Source organism: Physeter macrocephalus, chromosome 19 (assembly GCF_002837175.3).
Source record: "Physeter macrocephalus isolate SW-GA chromosome 19, ASM283717v5, whole genome shotgun sequence".
Classification (NCBI taxonomy): domain Eukaryota; kingdom Metazoa; phylum Chordata; class Mammalia; order Artiodactyla; family Physeteridae; genus Physeter; species Physeter macrocephalus.
Genome location: NC_041232.1, coordinates 37824863 through 37847037, shown reverse-complemented (window position 1 = coordinate 37847037; position 22175 = coordinate 37824863). Strand labels below are relative to the sequence as shown.

General features: G+C 46.0%; 1 protein-coding gene across 2 annotated transcripts in view; it reads right to left on the bottom strand.

Moving 5' to 3' along the window:
- LAMA3 (laminin subunit alpha 3) overlaps window positions 1–22175 on the bottom strand; it is a 239651-nt gene that overhangs the window by 71003 nt on the left and 146473 nt on the right. Inside the window, exons 33-40 of one of the 2 annotated variants that reach the window (XM_024120969.3) lie at window positions 18564–18708; window positions 17702–17842; window positions 16068–16229; window positions 13326–13424; window positions 11040–11123; window positions 9688–9918; window positions 5581–5694; window positions 1956–2065 (exon numbers count right to left, since the gene is read on the bottom strand). In XM_024120969.3, coding sequence (XP_023976737.1) covers window positions 1956–2065; window positions 5581–5694; window positions 9688–9918; window positions 11040–11123; window positions 13326–13424; window positions 16068–16229; window positions 17702–17842; window positions 18564–18708 — 1086 coding nt within the window. Of the gene's footprint in view, window positions 1–1955; window positions 2066–5580; window positions 5695–8266; window positions 8454–9687; window positions 9919–11039; window positions 11124–13325; window positions 13425–16067; window positions 16230–17701; window positions 17843–18563; window positions 18709–22175 lie in introns of those variants that run through there. The other variant, XM_007127211.4, reaches the window with a different exon arrangement.

Sequence of the window (22175 nt, the reverse complement as noted above, 5' to 3'; positions counted from 1 at the left end):
CTCAGAGGCAACGAAAGCACAGAGCATGCTCAATGCCCAGGTATTTCTGTGGGCACAGCCGTTGGTGATTTCCACACTTTTCCAATCAGGCTGTTGGAATTTCAATTCCCTTTTAGTTCTTAACTGGTGTATTTTGAGAAGCGTCTTTAAAAAAACAAATTAAACGAAGAGACCATGAAAAAAGTCTTGTTCCTTATGAAACGTCTGTGACTACTGAACATTACACTGACATAAATCTGAGGGGAAATAACTCCATTTATCTTTGGCTGGTAAAAGAATTCTTATTTGGGGAGCTTCTCTTGGCCAATGAGATACAGTTACACCTCTAAAGGGACAGTTAGAAATTTGTCAGCAGTATTAATATCGCCAGAAGGAGAATTAGAAAAAATGGGGTTTTACTGATAAATCTTAGGAACTGAATGTTACTTAAACTGCACAGAAGCTAGAAGCTGACCTTGATGATAATATGCTTTGCAACTAAAGATGAACAGTTTTCCCCCAAAAATCTCACCCCGTGAAAATCTTGCTGCTTTTTATTCTCTCTAGCTTCTGTTCAAACAAGCCTGGGCAACTGTCAAGTGATAGATCCCTTTACAAATAAAGCCACAGGACTGGGCAGGTTTAACGAGTATCAAATACACAGAGAGCAAACCAGGATGTACATTTCAAATATGCATCTCCAGAAAAGCCACATTGGGCAGGTGACCTCTGATAATTTTGACTTGCCCAATTTCTCTGCTAACTCGGCTAATATCAATCAGCCTTGTGGTCCATAACTCTTCCAGAGCCTGTGCACTACTGATACTTTATCAGCATCATTCTGATTTTCAAACCAAATCTTGCTTCACTTAGTTACCTGTTATATTTTGTTTGGACCCACAGTGAACATGTCATGATGAGCAAGACTCTGACGAAGTGCCAAGGCCAAAAGCAGAACCTGGATTATGGTGAAAGGAAAATGGTGGCTTTCTACCCACAGAGTCTACTGGTCTTACTGGAGCCTGGATGACGATGCAGATCACATCTCTCTGAGGCTCAGAACTGTCCTGTGGCTTCCATCCCACTGAGGACAAAATCCATAAAATCCAAGTGCCTTACTCTAGCCTGCAAGGTACAGGATGTGAATCCTGGTTGCCCCGCCAACCTCATCTCCTGGCCGTCTCTCTCTCACTGCCATCCAGCCACTCTTGCTTTCTTACTGTCCACAAACCCATCATCACAGGGGCTTTCTCGTCTGTTTTTTTTTTTTTTTTCTCTTCCTTGCCTTGGACCCTCATCATAATGCCACGGCTTACTCCGTCTCATTGTTCATTGGTCCCTGTCCAACAACTCCAGAAAGCCCTCCTACCACCCTCTGTAAAGAATCTACTCACTACCCATAACATAACCCTTTTATCAATGGCATAACGTATCTCTATCTGAAATTATACTTCAGATTGGTTTGTGCACGTATTTACTGAGTGTGATGATTACCCCCACCCCTCTCCCCATATTCTCCAGGTAAAGCCTCATGAGATTGGAGTCTTTGCCAGCCTTCTTTACGGCAGTTTCCCCGGCATCTAGAGAAGGGCAGCCTCATGATGGGGCTGAATGAACAGCAAAAGAAAAGAAGAAAAGGCAAAACCCAGAAGCATGCAACTTGGAAAGTCTGTTTTTGTCTTGGTTCTGGTTTGCATTTCTTGTTTATTCTTTTTTTAATAGAACTGGTTTATTAAGATAGCATTCACATACCATAAAGTTCACTCATCTCAAATGTTCAATTCAATGGCTCTTAGTATGTTCACACAATTGTACAATCATGACTGCAATTTTGGGGCGTTTTCATCACCCCTAAAAGAAACCTCATACCCTTCAACAGTCACTTCCCATTTCCCTCCCACCACCCCCTCCCCAGTCCTAGGCAACCACCAAACTACCTCTTGTCTCTATAGATTATTTTCAAGCTTCCACAGTACCTGTTTGAATGAGGACACGGGCAGACCCTACAGGATCCGTGGACAGCGTTCCCATAGTAACCCTCTTTGCAGCGCTCACAGTGTTCCCCGGCAGTGTTATGCTGGCAGTTCTTGGGACAGATAAAGAGTAAAATTAATAACAGCCTACTACCTTTACTGCTATTGAGATCATTGTCTTCTTAATTACTCACACAATTATAACTCACATCTGCTGACACTACAGAGTGATATTGGTTTTGCTAAACCACATGCTTTTCCTATCTAGCCAATGATTGTTGGTGCTAAAAAAAAGGAAGTGCCCTTCTGTTAGCTATTTGGTGTTACCATCGGGAGGCAGGATGAACTGAAGTGAGACCAGCTGGGTTCAAATCCCACGCTAACATTTAGTAGCTGCGGGATCTTGGGCAAGTCCCTTCACCTCTCTGGGCCTCAGTGATTTTTTTATAAATCAATATTACTGGTGTGTGATTTATATACAATTCTAATTTTCTTAAGATGTACAGTTAAAATAATACCCACTTTCCAAGGCTGTTGGATTTGTGGGATCCACAGAGGAGTCTCTCAGGGGCAGCAGATGAGGGTGCTGGCGGCTTCCTTTACTTTGCTCGGCTGTCCTGACTCTCTCAGAAACATCTGTTCTTTTGAACTAAGTGTTTACCTTTCCACATTAGTTTCCTTTCTTTTATAACTCCAAATGACAATTTTAAAGAAGAACTGCCTGGAGAGAGCTATTTTAGTCCTGTCTCTACTTAGTTCTGAGCTGAAAACACTGGGGAAACAAGAACGTGGAGAAACAAGAATTGCAGTGAGGCCGCCTGTATCCTACAAAAAATCCCTCTGAAGTCTGGTCCTTTATGGGGGCACAGGGAGAGGAGTGTAGAAGGGGGTTAGAACATGAGTTGCTTGATAAAGTCCCATAAGAATGTCTGAAATGCCCCTCAGCCTCAGGTGAAAGTATCTGCCCCGGAATCTGTCTTCATCGGTCCTGCAAATTTGAGGCATCTGCCTATCAGGTTTCCTTGTTTTACTGTGAATAAGTAAATGAGTGAATGAATGAATGAATCCACGTCCACTCCCACATCACGTGCTCTCCGAACTCCATGGGACACCAAACATCTACTGGGCACGAACTAGAGGCCCAACTATGCTAGGTACCAGGGACGCAAAGATGGATCAGTACCCTGACTCAGGGGTAGATAGAAGCCTGTGAATAGACATCGTCAATATGATGTGGGAAATACGATGACAAACGTGTGGCAGCATGTCATAAGAGCTGGAGGAGCCTCAGGGGAGGTGATGATGCCTGCGTGGGGGACAGGAGAGGAACGAGCTGGGTGGAGAAGTGTGCAAGGGCATTCCGGGCACATGGATCAGTGTGCACAGAACCTCAGTCCTGCAGGAGCACAGCGGCGTGTGTGGGCAACGCGAAGCAGTTGGTATTGCCCAGGGTGAAGTGCAAGGGGGCGGGGATGCGGCTGGAGAGGCAGCAGCGCAGATCAAGGGGGTCCTGAGGCCGCCCGCTGAGGAGGAGTGTGGACCTCTGGCTGTGAGCCTCAGGGGAGCCCCGAGTCAGCTGTGAGTTTCAGATACATCATCCTGGGGGCAGGGGGAGACAGGCTCCAGCAACAGGGAATAAAAAGGAGGAAAACTGAAGAGAGAGGATGTGAAGAGAAAGGGGAAGGGACTGGGAATGGAGGGGAAGAGGAGGGGTGACTGGGCACAGAAGGCAGGGGAAGTGGGGAGAAAGCGGGCCAGGAGAAGAGGGAGAGGCGGGGCCTTGGGGGAGAGAAGGGAGCCCGTCATCAGAGCTCCCTCCAGCCCACAGCACCCACGGGATGCATCACCACCTCCAGCTCCCTCCCCACTGGACACACACTGCTTTACTGGACAGGGATTGGGCTGGTTTCTTTTCACACGTCAAAGCTTATTCTTGAAACGACAGGGAGATTTGCACATGTGTGAAGGTCCCAGATTTTAAAATTGACTCTGGACCTTGAGAGGCAGAGGCCAACCTGCAGATCGTCCCATCTGCTAGTGGAAGGTGCTTGGTTTCCTCGTTTCTGTTCTTTGAGGATGAGGGCTGCATCCTCAGCTCCCACACGATGGCCACGACGGACAGCAGTGCCAGCACTCACTGCCTGCCACTGAGCGGCACCTGTGTGCCTGTACACGTGTGTGTACGTGTGTGCAGGTGCATACATGCATGTGTGCACACAGGTACATCCCCCCACGAAACAGCAAGCCTCCTGAGACTAGGGATTATGTCCGATGGTTTTAACCCCCAGCACTTTGCTCAGTCCCTCCCACAAGAGCAAACACCCTGAATGAATTGTTTCTAGAGGCTACATGGCCATTGGGGACAACTGTAGACGGAGCTACAGAGAAAAGTGGGAAAGAAAATCTTGTTGTTTGATTAAAACATGAATTACGACTCTCACGAGTGATCTTTTCACCGGTGGCTGAACCACAGAGAAAACTCCCTTTTTTCTTGGGCAGTTTTTATAAAGTGGACTCGACATCTAGCAACGGTTTAATGACAAGATAAGTATTTTTCATGAAATTGTCTACCTGTGTTACACACATCATACAGTATGAAACACAAACTATTATATGAGATACCTAAGAGCTGGAAGACAACATCACCCAACACCTTTTATTCCTTTTGAACTTATAAGGTTAAAATCCTACAGAATATTCCATCAGGCTCTTTACAACAATTTCCTGTCCTGGCCTGTCCCATCTTGCAGAGGAAGCAGCTCCCCGGGACATGCCGAACGCGCATCAAATAGTCTAGGACCTCAAAGAGCTGAAACACACTCTAGTTGCCTTACACAATGCAGAGGAAACCTGTGTCAGGAGAATGTATTTCCAAACAGCACAACAGGAGCGGGGGCTCTGGTTTCCTGGGGGCACTAGTGAGCTCTCCTTTCCTTGGACCTGTCCGTCCTCCCTCTAATCGGGGAGGCCCTGGCTACCAGGGAGAGGATCTCCGAGGACAGGGAGGAAGCCGGCAAATAAAAACTGTTCTGCGTCAGGATGCATGAGAAAAATCGCCTGAGAATCTAATTTTCTAACATATTCCAAAAGAAGATAGTTTTCCGGTGGCTAAGTTGTAAACCACTGGGACCCCCCTCGCCTGTCTTCCCCCATAAACCCACTGCCTTGGCAGCCGTGGTGGTGAGTGAGTGGGTGCCCTCAGCCCTTCTTAGCATCTCCTCCTCCTCTCATTGCTTTCTGGAGCTACCTGACAGCAATGAGGTCTCCTCTCGCGACCTCCTGTCACCCCAACAAAACTGGGGTCCAAAGTAGTAGCTCTGGTTTATTATACCCTGGCAAGAGTTAAGCCGCAGGATCTACCCACTACTATCATCTAATGAGAGAGATTTAGAATCTAAGGTATAATTTAATTGCTCAGACAGGTATTCTCTGACGGCACACGTTAAAATGGAGGGAAAAGTGAGTGGGAAATAATTCAGCTTGGTTACCTGGAGACCCCTGGGTTCACACGGCAACCTTTATCTAGGGTTTGGTAGGAGGTGCGACATTTGATATCTCAGGGCCTAGTAGAGGGGGATGGGGAGACATAGATTGTCTGCTGGTAGCATTAGAGCATCAATTTACTCACAAGGCATATTCCCGAGCCATCCTGGCAGCGATTTGAATGTCCGTTGCAATTGCAGGGAACACACCGTCCAGTATATAAGCCTTTGTTATCCCGATAGTATCCAGGGCTACAACCCTATTTTTCAAACAGAGCATTTAGTCAATACAGAGAAAGAAATTATCATCCAAAGCAGGTGACCATTCTGACTGTCAAGGATTCACCTTTCTATCTTTGCTCCTTTAGTTGGTATGTGAATTTCTACTTTCAAATGTGAGCCAGGTCCACTTGCTATTTTGGTCAGCTTCTCTGTTGTTTTCACACCATGGTAGGTGTGTGTGCTGGTGCCCGCGTTGGAGACGTGTGGTGGGGAAATCAGAGCAGGGGGAGGGGTGGGGGGCGGAGTATGGAAGTAGGATGCCTCTCTCCTCCCACCAGTGGTTTTGAGGGCCAGTGGAGGGGTGGAGTGCTGAAAAAGCAGAGGATCAGGACCTCAGTCCTTCGGGGGGAGGACCTCTGAGCAAATCCCTTCAAGTTCAAGTTCTCTTTGGGTAGCCAGTCCCTCTCCAAGTGTGGGTTTGGGCTGGTGGGGAGCAGTATGGGAGGAGGAGGAAAGATGGGGTTTCACCGGGATCTATACAACAGTGGCAGAACCAGTGGGACCCTTTCACTGCCACTCACTGGTCTATGGGCTACAGGGAACCCCAGGGAAAGCAACCAGCTTGCATCCTAGTACAGAACTTGGCAAGGATGTTTGGTTCCGATTGAACACCAAGACCCAGCCTGAGGAAATCTCCTGAGTGTGGTCTCCTCTTGTTCAATACTGCTTCGATTAATTCTATCTCCACTAATTGTCTCTTTCCAGTGTAACACACGTGATTATTTTTCATGTGGATGAAAAGAATTACAGTTTTCTTTTGACGAATGGATATTTTTTTAAAGATTCTAGTGAAGAATGTCCCCAATAGAAAAAAAAGCAAGTATCATTATACCAGCCTTTAAAAATTATTTAGATTTCTGTCTTTAAAGAGAATGATAGGCATTTTCTTGATTTTGGTAGAGCCAATCAGTGCACTGATTAAAGTCAGATGTTATCCCTAGTTTCTTTCATTGATCTCCTATACAGCTTTTTTTTTAAAGCATCAGGAAAAATTAATACTTCAACATAAAAGATCATCTTTTATCTAATCTCTTTAAACAGCACGTAGGTCTATGAGACTCTGAGGTTACAGTCAAGGGAAATCTGCTCTCAATTCATCCATGGACTTAAAGGTCTCTAGCTGGCCAGGTTGGGGAGAGGAAGAAGCCAATGTGCTGGGGGAGAAAGAAGCTCACATCTTCCCTAGAGTGGAATATTCCAGTTTTGGCTAGAAGCTCCTTCCAAAAATGACACGATGCCAAAACGTACACAATAACAATACTATAATTTACAATATAATTTTCCCTTCAGCTATTAAGAACCATGTTTAGGCAAAAGAATGCATTGCAAAAACTTAGATTACTTTATGTGTTCTATGAATAGGCTTGTCTAAAGGAGAATCCAAATATGAAAGGAATGTTCTTGAGCTGAAAGCACGACTGAGAGATACATTTGAATGAAATTCAGCCAGTGGTGGTGTGATGGTATCTACAGTCTCTACTAACAAGGGACAAGTGCCTTATAATTATCACCATGTATCACATTACATGCCTATAAAATAATCCAATTTGGTAAAGAACAAATTATCCAAATAAATAAATATATCTGGTTTGATTATGACATGTCCAGTAAAAGCCTTAATTAAATATGCTTTGGGGGGTAGGATGGTCTATCCTGGATAAAGTAAATCACCCATCTTAATTTGCTCTTGATTAGAAACAGAAAAGTACTCTGCAAGAGTTACGCATCATGTGACTCTCAGAACATTTGTCAGTTACTGAAATATAGTCATTTTCCCACCTCTGTAAGGCAAACAAACTCCAGATTTAACATAAAATGCCGTCCAACTAATTAGATTGTACTGAAGACTTATTCTAAGTGAAAATGAATGTATCCTAATATATTATTTCAGTAAAGAAGCTTTGCAACTAATCATTCTCTTAAGTGATAATTTTTCAGGATAACTTTTCCAATAAACTTTTGTAGTACAAATGATAAAATTATGTCTCTATCAAGTTTCCAGGGCTACTTCAGCAGCCATAGGATCTATTTCTCTGTGAATATACCTGTACCATCCAGGAAGTTTAAAGACAGTGAAAGCAGAATTTATGAGTGTTTAATGTCTGGCAAATTGAAGCATGTCTGTTAGGTATTATAGAAAATTGATCTCATCACTTTCTTAAAAAGGGATTTCACTGATCCTCATGGTTAACTTTGTGGGTAATTTCTCTCCCAGGCAGAATTCGGAAGCCTATAGGCAACAGACTCTTTTGTCCCGAGGCTTGGGTTACTCTCAAAAGGGCACAAAGTTTCATAGATATTAACATCCCACAGGCATCAAAACTCTAGCTGTCTCAGCACTTCCAGGTGGGCTGATGTTTATAGGATTTGTGGTTAACTGCTCAGGAGAGCAATCTGTCAGGCACCTTAATAAACACTGACTGTCAACGGGATGGGGAGCCATCAGTCCTTCCTCCAGCCCATCCACTCCTCACTGCTCACCCTAACTTAAAATCTCACAGAGCTGGGAACCCTTCCCCACCCCAAACCAAAATGTAAAAGGGACGTTACCTGGCTGGGCTTAAACTCCACATAACTTGCTTGCCGTTGGCTTTGACCGGGAAGCTGAGGAAGCACTACCCTTTGCTGCTGTGAATTGTATCCCAGACACTGCCCCAGGGCTGCCCCAAAGATCCACAGCCATCCCGCACTCCGGGTGGACCCCCTCACTGCCGGGGGCATCCTGGTCTCTGGGTGTCCTGCTGGCTGCACGCAGACCTCTGCCTCTTCCTCTTATACCTGCCCTTCCTGCTCAGTGCCCAGGCCCGGCTGACTCAGGTAAGGCAGGCCGTCTGCGGCAGGAGGCCCCACCTGTAAACTTCACCCATGAGTCAGCCTGTGAGAGAGCGCACATAACAGTCCCGTGGGGAAGCGCGCCGCTCCGTAATTCCTGCCAGGTGGGGCAGGCATCACCTTCTACCCACCTCACCCCCCAGACAGCACAGGCCGCTGTAAATCATAGGCTGAGTCATGCGCCAAGGACACGCCCTGGTAGGAGGGTGGTAATCCAGAGGTCCCTCTCTTTCCCTTGGGCTCTGAATTTCTTTTACTCGGGCTAGAAAAGAGGGAGAAGGCAGGGGGAAGAAGAATAGAAGCACCTGTGGACTAAAAGTTACATGGCAGGAGTCCTGAGAAAACCACGGCGGGTATATTATATTTTAACCTGAAAAATATATTATAATTTAAATCTGCAAATATATTGTATTTGCAGGTTAAAAAAGAAACTGACTTGCAGCCTTGGGGTTTTCTGCAATCCAGGGGTCAGGATGGAAAGTGAAGGATGTCACTAAATCCATATCCGAGGCATGTCTGGAATTCTCAGAACGACAATGCTTGCTATCTCCTGTTAATTGTACCAACCACTGTGGGTTTTTTCCCACCACTCTTCAGGAAGAGAACATTATTTGCAGTTTGAGACATGAAATGGTTTCATTCTGCGGCACCTTTTAATCACTTGAGGACAGTCAGGTTGACTGGGCCTCAAATGAGGATCTGCTGTGAGCTGGAAACTTGGACTGCAATTTCCTTTGAATAATCAGGATATTCAGTGGACTATGTTGGGGGTGGGTGGTGGAGGGAGGCTCTGGATTAGAGAAAGGCTTGAGACCCTGGGTCAGCTGCTGGGAAAGCAGTGGCCCACATACTGGGATGCCCATGGGTGGGGTCCTTCCTGCTTCCCAGAAAGTCCAGATTTCTGCAACCCTCAGGATCCACCGAGCTTCTGTGGCTTTCCGATGGATTTTGAGACATTTGTGATTTCTTTTTCATATTTAATACCTGCAAGTGGTCCAGGTAAGACAAAAGCTAGAGCCCAGCAGAAATTTGTTCGATGGTCAGAGGGCCCCAAATCATCCAGCAGTGCTGGACAGCAGACAGGAACACCAACCACAGGAGACCCTGGGGGAATTTTATGGTTTGGGAGCATTTCCTACCTGACATGAGTCACCTGTGTAGTCAGGGGGGCAGGCACACATCTCTACATTCTGTGCTCGACGTCCACTTCCGGTTTCCGAGGCCTCCTCCAGCCCCACCCCGCTCAGGGTGAGCCGCTGTGTCTCGGTGAAGTAGAGGCCCCGGAGACGCACACCTTGCAGTCTAGACAGCACCATCATCAACTCTTCCCGAGACACGGGGGCACCGCTGCTGGCGTGTCTGAAGTTTCCCTACATGTGAAAGCAGAGAGGCAAGGTCTCCCTGTGGTAAGCTCACTCCCAGGGCCTTCAGAGACGGCCAGCCAGAAGGAATCCAATAGCCATTTAAAATGCATCAGGGGAAAAATAAATAAAATAAAATGCATCAGGGGCTTCCCTGGTGGCGCAGTGGTTGAGAGTCCGCCTGCCGATGCAGGGAACACGGGTTCGTGCCCCGGTCCGGGAGGATTCCACATTCCGCGGAGCGGCTGGGCCCGTGAGCCATGGCCGCTGAGCCTGCGCGATCGGAGCCTGTGCTCCGCAGCGGGAGAGGCCCGCATACAGCAAAAAAAAAAAAAAAAAAAAAAAAAAAAAAAAAAAAAAAATGCATCAGGAAAAATACTAAAATAAGATAGGTAAGTAGACACAGTGGATTTATATTCAGAAGTCACATGTCCTGGGTTATTTCCAAGAAGGGAGAAGGCCACAAGGAAGGGGGAAAAAATGAAGGCAGGAAATAAGGAGCAATAAAATGAAATCAGATTTCCCAGTGATAGGCTTATTGTAAAATGCACTTTTATTTGTGCAAGCAGTGAGAGTGAGAAAGATACAGGAGAGAGACATGGAAACTGAATAAGTCACACAGCTCAGATCATTCATTAAATGTTCATAATTGTGATAGTACAATCTTTTCTTGCACACACACATTCATATTATTTTATTTTTATGATGGTAAATAACATGTAACATATAATTTACCATCTTAACCATTTTTTTTTTTTTTTTTTTTTTTTTTTTTTGCGGTACGCGGGCCTCTCACTGTTCTGGCCTCTCCCGTCGCGGAGCACAGGCCCCGGACGCGCAGGCCCAGCGGCCACGGCCCACGGGGCCAGCTGCTCCGCAGCACCCGGGATCCTCCTGGACCGGGGCACGAACCCGCGCCCCCCACATTGGCAGGCGGACTCTCAACCACTGCGCCACCAGGGAAGCCCCTATAATTTATATTTTTAATTTAGATATCTAAATTACATTTATATAAATATAGTTAATATTTTAAATTCATAAAATAAGTCAGGAAAACAACTCTTTGAAAGAACTAAATCGTGGGACAAAAAGGCTCATCAAGAAGAATTTCATGCTTGCTTTTCCATTACCTCTACCACCTGCACTCGCCCATGATGCAGCCGGTCTGGCCGGGGGCGATTCGGCCCCTCATGGATGACGGACATGTGCTGACCCTGTTTAAAGAAACACATGAATGTGTTAGTGGCTTGGTTGGGATATTTTGAGGTTTATGGTTGATCTAGGAACAAATGTCTATGGATCTGCATTACGTGAGATGCCCGATTCTAAAAAAGCAGCTGCAAAATGAACTGACTGGCAAAAGCAGTAGTAACGTGGAAATGGAATAATAAGCCCTAACACGGTTCATTTTCACAAATAGGAAACCAGGAAAATTCTCTTGACTGAAAGTGGCTTAAAAAGATGGAAACAGTTTTTTTTAAAAAATGATGATTTGTAGTCAGTGCATGAGGTGCTGGTTTCCTTACTGCCTACAGGACCGCATGGGTAGTGAGAAAGTGCTTTGGGGGGTGGGTTAGTGGGGAGGGCGGGGAGGGTAGAAGGTTGGCGGGGCTGCCTGTGCAGGCTGCATAGATAGGGAGCAGCAGAGCTGGCACATGGGGGAGGAATTAGCCCTGCAGCCCATACCCTGCAGGACCCAGCCCTGCTCACTTAGCCTCCACACGCCCATCCCCATTACGGTGGCTCTCGAGGGTCCAATGGGAGGGTCATCACCCAGGAGCAGCACTCTCACCCCACACCCACACACACAAGTACAGCTTTTCTGTTGGAGCCCCAAACCCCAAAGGGTTTCATTCATTAGAGCCAGTTTTCAGGAAGAAAAGCATTATCTACGATCACTAATTGAAAACCTTAATCTAAGAAACATGCCCATAGGCTTTTAACTTCAGTGGTTTGGAACAAAGCAGCGGAGTAGGAGTAAATGTTTCATGAGCCTAAATTACTTTCCATGTTTGAAGATAAATTAAGAAGAAATTTTGGTCATCACTTCTCCATGAATTCCAACAGCCTGCATGACAATATAGGCAGTAAAATATAGGCATACTAATGGCCTGAATTTGAGATGCTCTGCAAAAATAATGAAGCTGAAATACAACATGTCATAACAGTATTTTTATCGTGGAACTATTTTTCCTTAGACTATAACTCTAAAATCTTGAGTGCTTCCTTTTCAAGCTGTTTTGCAAAGGTTCCTTTGAGAACCTTTTAAAACAACAGTTTCAATACACTTGGGTGCCAGTAGAGACAAAACACAATACGGCCATGCCTGAACACAAAAAGCTACCAGAATGTGAGGCCCTCACCTGGGATAAGGCATGTGGGATTTTCCAGTCCCCTCTTATACCGTGAATGACACAAGAAAACCCTTCAGGAAGCTGGAATTGCATCGCATTAATTATAGCACAAGTTCAGGCTATGGCACCTCACCCCATGTGCGAGGTTCTGTACATTGTAGGGGATTCAGTGCAGGATGTGATATCACCCCTTACCTCAAGGAAATTTTCCAGATTGCAGTTCTGGACTGCGTGCCTGGCACATAGCATGCGGGTGTCACTTCTCTTCTCAGAAAACCAAAGGGGCTCCCCACTGTCTACCTCAGGCCAAATTCCTCATCATGGCATTAAACACCCCCCTTCCTACCCTTCCGGGCTTGTTTTCAATGGCCCGGCACATGCCGATAACACAGCCAACTTGGACTGCTCATCCCTGGAGCGCTGCTCCTCTGCCTAGGTTCAACTTACTCTCTGCCGGGGAAGGGGAAGGGTGTTTCTCCTCTCACGCTCATTCTTAAAGGCGTGGCTCAAAACTAACATTTTCCATGAAGTCTTCTGAGGGCACCGACTACATAAGCCCCCACTTGGACTCCAGCTGCACAGAGTCTGGTCTGGACTTTGTCTCAAAGACTTACTGTTCAGTGGACTGTAGGTCTTTGGTCATTTCTCTCATCTCCCCTCCTGGTTACACTTTTTTTTGAGGACAGGGATCACCTGTCCTTTATGAGCCCAGCAATGTGACTTTGCAAACAGGGAGGTCTCAAAAATGTTTGTGAGACAAAATTGAAAGATAGAAACATAAAACCAGTTTATGATGAGGCAGTGATTGTGAGACTCCAAGTGAGAGATGGTTAAGTTCTTTGGAAAGGAAGAAAAGAGAAACCATCTGGGGCTGGGATGGTCAGGGACCAAGGATCCTGAGGAGGTGCTACATGCTCTAAACTTCCCTTTGAGTTTCTACAAAATATTGGAAATGACTTAATCCAAACTTTCTGTAGGCCACTTATCAAGATGTCCTAAAATTGGATTGGAACCAATTGCAACCGCCACTTTCTGCTACTAGGGTCGTGTTCTGACACCTACGGTGAGCTGCACATCTGGCTTCTTTTCCAGAAGAACCATGTCACCAGGCAGTCCGAAGGACTTGATTTGGTAGGTGAGGTAGCCACCATATGAGGAAACCTGAAATTGAAACAGTAGGATTAGTAGCACAAGCATTAAAAGAGAACATGGCAACATTAACTCATCTATGAAGTACACTGGCACATAGATCTGGAAAGATACACAATCAGCCTGTTAACAATGGTCATTTCTACTGAGCAGAATTGAAGATGGCATTTTAACTTTCTACTTTACAGCAATTAAAATGTTTAATATGAACATAATTGAGTTTTACAAGCAAGAAGATACTTCTGTTAAAAAGAAAAATAGTCACGCAGAAACAAATAAGATCCTTTTATTCTAGGTGATGACTAAACCAAAATGTCTATTTAATCCAGGCTATTCTAAGAAATCTAGGCCATTGCTTTCCTATTTAATGGAGAGACTTTGTTAACAACTATCAGTTACAAAATGAACCTCTAAAAATAAATTGTCAAAAGAAAACTTCCCCTGAGGGCAGATGGTGGATATTTCCTAAGTGATTCTGCTTTCTCCTGGATGCATAAGCCATGTTCGCCTGTACCCCCAGGTATAGGGGCCTCCTCTCAGGGCTGCCTCCGCAGCATGATGGTGGTGGAAACATGGAGGTGGATGATCATGGGTTTTTTAGACGGCGACTTCACCTCTGGTCCTGATATCTCCCACCCCTAAAGTAAACACTGATCAAGAAGGAAGGAGTGACCGACGGATGGAAATCAGAGGCAACATCATCTCAGGGAAGGCAGACAAACTACCCTTACTGGAGATGCAAATAAACTGGAGCAGGGAGGAGGGGCAGCCCTTCAGGGCTCCCAATCCACTGAAGTTCTTCCCTAGAATCTACAGCCTACACAGCTTCACAGAGTTATGACCTTAGAATCTGGAAGTATTCCAAGGTAACATCTTGAATCATCTTATTGAGATTAAGTATTGCCTTTTTGATGGACTGAGGAGGTTAAAAATATGTCTACATATTCTTTGATATTCTTGCTTTCAAGAGGTGGAGCTTAATTCTCCTCCCGGAGTGTGGGCTGGGCTTTGTGACTGGGTTCTAACGAACAGAATATGTTAGAAGTGAGGGTGTGTCATTTCTGAAATGAGGTTACAAAAATGTTGTTCTCCCTCCCGGTCTCTCTCTCTCTTTCTCTCTCCTCTACCCTCCCACCCGCCTTTTTCTCTCTCTCTCATTTGCTTTGGAGGAAGCCAGCTGCCATGTCATGAGGACCCTCAGGCAGCCTATGGTGGGCCTCACGTGAATAGGAATTGAGGCCTCTGACCACCAGCCAGCCAGGAACACTGGCCTGCTGACAACCACGCCAGTGAGCTTGGAAGTGGATCCTCCAGTCCCAGATGCCTGCAGCCCTGGCTGACATCTTGACCACAACCGCATGAAAGACCCTGAGCCATCCACTCTTGGATTCCTGATCCATGGAAACTGGGCAAGAAAATAATGGTTTGTTGCTTTAAGCTTCCAAATTTGTGGGTCATTTGTTAGCCAGGACTAGATGACCAGTAAGTACAGGGCTCGCCATGTGGACGTGAAGAGGCATATCACATGAGGGAGAAGTGGGGTTATAGGAGAGGAGCAACATTCCCCATACTCAGAGGTCAAAATCCATAGTCCTTCAACCTGAAGACAGAATCAGAGAGCTCAGGCTGACAAGGGACGAATATTTAGTCATGGTAGATGTGAGACTGTGGCATCACCTGGGCTGGGCTCTGTGAAATCCACCCCTTCTCCAAAGCTCTATCCTGGGCCACCAGGTGCATATGTCACCCGAGGATGTTTCTATGGGATGCTCACACTTCTGTCCGTATAAATGAGTGTAGGTGGTCAGATCCTGGAATAATAATTTACGCAGCAAAGGAAAAGCAACTCCTTTATAAGCTCCCCAAGGAGCATCTAACCACACGTGACTCCCAGTCTCCCAGTTTATCCCTCTTCTCCCCCTTCCGCCCTTGGTAACCATAAGTTTGTTTTTTACATCTGTGACATACACACACTACTACATATAAAATAGATAACTAATAAGGACTTACTGTATAGCACAGGGAACTCTACTCAATACTCTGTAATGACCTATATGGGAAAAGAATCTAAAAAAAGAGTGGGTATATGTATATGTATAACTGATCCACTCTGCTGTACACCTGAAACTAACACAACATTGTAAATCAACTATACTCCGATAAAAATTTTTAAAAAAGAAATAAAATGTATTCATAACCACACGTGACTCTACTGATGAAAGCCGTGCTGTCACTGGATCCTGTGCTTCTTTTAATAAGCTCATGAGTCACTTCTCAGCTTTTGTTTCCCTGACAAGGGGCCCTTCTTCTGCTTTAAAACAAAGAATTCTCAGCATTGGCGTTGAAAAGCATACATGTGCCATTCACGGCAGATATTATTTAAATGGTTATTTCCCCAGAGGAAATTTCTTTGGCGTTAAGTGAAAATCAGAAGAACCTGGTGCAGGATTTCCTTTGCTGGTGAGCAACCATGTGAGCCCCTGAGGCCCGTACAACCTCAGCCTCTCCATCTTCTGCATTTGTGATTAACTTAAGTTCTTCAGTTTTAGTAACCTGAACTTCCGGAACCTTCCTTCCAGACATCCAGTAAATGATGCCCGTGCAGTGATGGAGGAGGTCCAGCAAGAGCGCGGGAGAATAGCAGGACATGGTTACCTTGTCCCCCAGGTAGGAAGCAGGGGCAACCCACGACGCGCTGTGAACCGTTGAGGGCAGCTCCTGGAGGTCGGCCACCACGCTGCTGCTGCCCGGGTTGAAGGAGATGGGGATGTCCACTCCGTCCGCCGTCTCCAGGCGCCAGCCCATCATATCCACAAACTGAAACACAGAGGCAACGGATGGAAACGTGTGCCCATGGCGTCTTTGGCGATGGTTGAATTATGCAGAGCAGAAAGAGCTGTGGGGCAGCCACCTTACTTCAAAGGCTTCCCTCCGGTATCTCCTCTCGTGTCTGACTCCAGTGAGGGAGCCCACTCCCACTCAGCCCCCACCTGAGCCATCGCAACTAGGAATTCTCAAAGGGTAGTGACCAGAGGCACGTGGGACTTATCCTTGTAGCCCAGCACGCATCCTGGTTCCTGACATTTAGTAGGTGTTCGAAAAATATTCAAATAATACACAAATAAGGGTGTGAATAATAACTAGGACTGTGGGCACATTTTAATGGTGAGCGCCTTAGAAAACGTGATGTGGAATACAGTGGACTGCTGTCATTATTTTTCTCTAAATGGAGCATCAAAATTATTATTGTTTTTAAATATTTACTTATTGGGCTGTGTTGGGTCTTAAGTTGCGGCAGGCAGGATCTTTAGTTGCAGCATGAGAACTCTTAGTTGTGGCATGTGGGATCTAGTTCCCTGACCAGGGATCGAACCCAGGCCCCCTGCATTGGGAGCACGGAGTCTTAGCCACTGGACCACCACGGAAGTCCCAAGGAGCATCAAAATTAAATATTCCAGATCACAAAGGAAGCCAGGAGTTAAATTATGAGGGGGAGAAAAAGAAGGAACTGACAAGACATAGAGTCAGAATAATGCTTCCGGGTTCCCCTGAGGGTAAGAAGAGGAGACTTCAGGGTGGATTTACAAACTAATTTTTTTTTTTTTCCAATTACAAGCCTGCATTCCTTTCAGGAGGCAGGCAGTAAAATAGAGAAAATAATCTTTCTTTGAATACTTGTTGGACATTAAGACATGTCACACAAGAAAGCAAGCAAGAGACTAATGGTTCATGGAATCATGAAGGCAACAAAAGTTTTAGTTTTCTGGAGTTAATTTTAAAAGTGGCTAAAGACAAGATGTGGTTGAAACAGGTGAGAAGGAAAGTAAAACAGGAAGATAAGCAGATAAGAAGAAATGAGGGGCAAGAACAACTAACTCCATTTACTCAGTGAGTTTTTATTGAGCAACTACTATGTTCCAGATCCTGCTCAAGGCACTGGGATTGTATCAAGGAGCTTACATGTGAGTGGTGGAGAAAACAGATACGTAATAAACAAGCTTTAGAACTGTGATACATGCTATGAAGTACACAGAGAAGGGTGAAGCCACAGAGTGAGGGATGGCATCTCTAAGCACTTGAGACACTTGAGCAGAGAGCTGATGAACTGAGGGACATGAGGACATCTGGGGACACAATACTGCAGGCTGAGGACCAGCGAGCACAACGCTTAACATTCTAACCAAGCAAGATGCTACAAACCCCACAACCCTTCACGTTTCATGCCAATGCATTACTTCCTCATTTGGAAGTACTAAATAAACACAAAAGGAGTCTAATGCCCTGCCTACCTTAGCTCTTCTCTTATGCGAGCTGTGACAATGATGACTGACTCCGAAACAAAAGCAGCTGGTACAACCTTTGGGGTTTGCTGGGTCCAGGTAGAATGACCCTTCCTGACACACGTTACATTCTGTACCTTCCACATTTTCCTATTGAAGAAAAACATGAAACGAGAGAGCATTCCTTCTAAAGGTTCTCTGACTGAAGAGAGCTACGTGCACAAATTAAGTATCAACATAAGATGATAGAACATGGATGCTAACGAAGCATCCAAAGTTACATGGCTGTTAAGCTTTTTACCACATTAATTATTTAAACTCTTATACCATGTACAAATGGAAGAGAGGATTTCCTAGATTTCATAAGATGCCCTTTGGCAACCTGAAGGTAGAGAAAGAGAACCAGAGAGATTCACAATATGGGGGGGACAGGTTCATCCCACTTAGTACCACTTTAGAACATCCACTGGGACTCGGGAGCTCTCCTACGCCCTGCAGAATGCCTTGGAGCAGAGATGATTAACCTGGGGTGCATGGGATGGGAATAGGCTTCAGGGGAACCCACACACCTCTTGAAATTATAGACAAATGTTTGTGTCGATTTTTCTGAAGACAGTATATATCTGTCATCAGATTCTTAAGGAGGTCTGTGGCCTCTTCCAAGGACAAGAGGAGTGCGGGGGCAGCGGGGGGAGGTCTTCGCTTCTAACTATTTCTATCCAATGAGAATGATTAGAAAATGCCAAAGTCATTATGGAAATCTACCTTGGGTCAATCCCATTTCCTACTGACTTTTATACAATGACTCAGCATGAAGACCCTTCACAATGGTCAGTGGCCAACGTGCCCAGCATTGCACATTCCGTCTTACCTTGCAGAGACAAGACCCTGTCCCCAGGTCACAGGCTGCTGGCTCAGTCCCATCTCTGTTGCATTGGCAGGGGAGGCACTCAGGGAAGCGGTAGAAGCCGGAAGCACACCGGTCACACTGCCGCCCTGTGGTTCTGGGCTTGCATCTGTACTTAAGCAAAGGAAGCAAACGTCCTCGTCATCTTTCTACACACACTTCTAAAGCCGACCTCCACTGCCGCAGAGCAGTTGCTGTATGAAGCCAGTTAAACAGACACAGGGCCTGTCCATGGGGTGCTAGCGTCCAAGGCAGAATGGAGAGAAGCGGATACAAGGCACTCACACAAAATAGCTCAAGGTGACCGTCATCCTGATGATGAAAGGGGTCAAAAGATACACACTTCCAGTTATAAAATGAACAGGTCCTGGGATGTCATGTACAGCATGGCGACTATAGTTAATAACACCGCATTGCATACTTGAAAGTTGGTAAGAGAGTAAATCTTAAAAATACTTATCATGAGAAAAAAAATTTGTAACTATGTACGGTGACGGGTGCTAACTAGACTTACCGTGGTGATCATTTCACAAGGTATGCAAATATCGAATCATTATGTATACACCTGAAACTAATATAATGTTACATGTCAGTCATACCTTAATTGAAGAAAAAAACAATGACCATCATTGATGTGATTCCAAGGGCCAGGCTTGGCACTAGGCTCTGGGGTGCACAGAAGGACACAGTCCCTGGGCCTGAGAGCTCTTAAGATAAGTGTTGAGGTGGAAATGTGAATGATATACACACAGGATCTAAACAGGGGTTAGAGGGCCAGCTTGGACCCAGCACCCCTGGGGGAGGTGATGCCTGAGCTGAGTGTAAAAGGCCAAATGTCCTGGGGTAGGAGGTGGGGCAGGCGTTCCAGACAGCAGGAACAGGGGGACACGGCTTGGCATGTGCAGGGAACACAGCGGGTGCTCCTGGAACAGGGATATGAGCGGGAATGCTGAACCACGAGCCTGGAGAGGCGGGAGGGGGCCGGCTCATGTGGACAGAGGTGCTAGCCATTGTGACACTGTCCCGGGGCCCTGGAGCGCAGGGCTGAGCCCTGCACACTGAAGGTGGACTGGCCGGAGTTCCACCCCAGCTCTCACATGTATTAGAGACAGCGTCTCAGCAAGTTATCCAACTTCTCAAGGCCTTGCTTTCTCATCTGAGGGAGACGGGAAGCAGTAGCCGCTGCCTCCCAGGACCACCGTCATCTTGAAAAGCTTTCAGAGAGGAAGGAGGGCAGCTGTCTGTGTGTGAAGGACTGAGCTGAGATCGGTTCCATAGCAGGTAGATGAGGGGGCCGAACGTGGGCAGAGGTTCTCAGTATGGATGGGGGGATGGGTTCCAAACTATCTTAGGGTGAGGATGCTGGGGCTCGTCGTGGTCTGGGTGAGGGGACAGAAGGCAAGGAGGACCCCCCAGTGGTCTGGCTGGACAGTGGAGCAGGGAGGGAGGGGGGCAACGGCCTGCATGGGGCTGGGCTCCAAGGAGGCTCCAGGGAGCTCTGAGCACAAGAGTGGCTGAGAAAACACTAGAAGCTTCTCAGGGCTGAGAAGCCCAACACCCGAGAAGTGAGGAGAGAAAGAGGCAGCTTGGTCACTGAGCTCCACAGCTGAAGCCTGATGGATCTACATACTGATTTCTTCTTGTGGGTCCAAAGAAAGTGTTAGGAAATCTGCTTTCTATTAGACTGTTAGGAGTACAATCTGATTTGAAATATTTTATCGTTAACTTGCTACCAAATGTAAACTATCACCTATCTCACTCAAGGATATCGAAGATATGGTATCTATATACAATGGAATACTACTCAGCCATAAAAAGGAATGAAATCTCGTCATCTGCAGTGACATGGATGGACTTGGACAGCGTTCTGCTAAGTGAAATAAGTCAGACAGAGAAATGCAAATACTGTATCATCTCACTTATGTATGGAATCTAAAAAATACAACAAACTAGTGAATATAACAAAAAAGCAGCAGACTCCCAGATATAGAGAACAAACTGGTGGCCATCAGCGGGGAGAGGGAAGTGGGGGAGTAAGTGGTACAAACTATTATGTTTAAAGTAAGCTGTAAGGATATATCGTACAACACCAATATTTTATAGTAACTGTAAGTGGAGTATAACCTTTAAAAATTATGCATCACTATATTGTACACCTGTAGTTTATATAATATCGTGCATCAATTATACTTCAATTTAAAAAATAATCTCACCCCAGGGACCATCCCCCAAAAAGACAAATATAACTTTATATCCCAGTAAGTTTGCCTTTGGCAAATATCTGCTTATAATTAAGTAAAGAATTCTGTACGTGATTAAGAACACAAACTCGGGACCAGGTGGCCTAGGTTTGAATCCCAACTCTATTTACAGGAAGCTCGAGCAATTAATCTCTTTACAACTGACTTTCCTCTTCTGTAAAGATAGCTCATAATACCCGCTTCATAGGATTACTGTGAGAATTTAATAAAATAAAAATCTAAAAACCTTAGAAGAGTGCCGTGCACATGTAAGTATTTGCTATCATTACTCCTGTTATGGTATCAGCTAAGGGGAACAGATGTGTTTCCCTTTATCCCACTCACCACACCTAAAAAGACAAAATCGCTTTTACCTGCAAGGCCTGCTGACAGGTCAAATGTCATTCAGCACAGCCCCACCCCCTCATCTCCCTCCTTACCTGATACCTGCAGGGACTGTTTCCGTGAGAAAGAAAAGTATTCTCCAAATCACACCTCTAGTGCTTTAGGTGGAAGGTGGTAGCAGTCTGCTTGGAGTGATTGCTGCAGACTCTGGACTGCAAACTCTGGAAGAGGTCAGGGACCCTCTGGGAAGCTGGAGAAACTATGGGCCATCTTCTCAGAAAAGTACTTCCACCCAAGCACAGGTTACATCACCTCTCTCTCTCTCTCTCTCTCTCTTTCTAGCACACACAATTTTGTTCCTAGGCCCAGGTTAATAACACCTACTCTCTTCTTGTGAATCCCAAACTAAATGCAATCACGGGCCAGCAGAAAATTGACTGTTCCCAGATGACTCCCTATTTCTGAAGCACAAGGACTCTGGTGGGTGAGAGATGGGAAGGGAGAGTACAGAAAACCCCTCCAAGTAAAATTGTCTGGAAGAAGAAACCTAGATCAGAGGAGGAACTTTGGCAATGACCCGACTTAGCCTGGGCGTTCCCTGCTCCTCCCACCTGGCAGTGAGGAAAAGGCTGCTGTGCACAGTGCTCTTGTCGCAAAGTGCCATCCAGGCAGCTTGTCGTCCTGAAGTCCAGGACGCTTCTTTTAGCAAACACACAGGGCTGCTGGCCAACAGGTGCGTTCACGGAAGGCTGGTGCCCACGAGCCTCTCGCACCCTGAGTGCCTCCGGGGGAGAAGTGACCCTGAGCGTTGACCTGGACCTGGGCCTTGAAGGTGAGGACAGGCAGACGGGAGCCTCTTTCTTATATTTTCACTTCACTGGAAAAGAAAGGAAGGGGATGGGCTTCCCTGGTGGCGCAGTGGCTGAGAATCCGCCTGCCGATGCAGGGGACACGGGTTCGTGCCCCGATCCGGGAAGATCCCACATGCCGC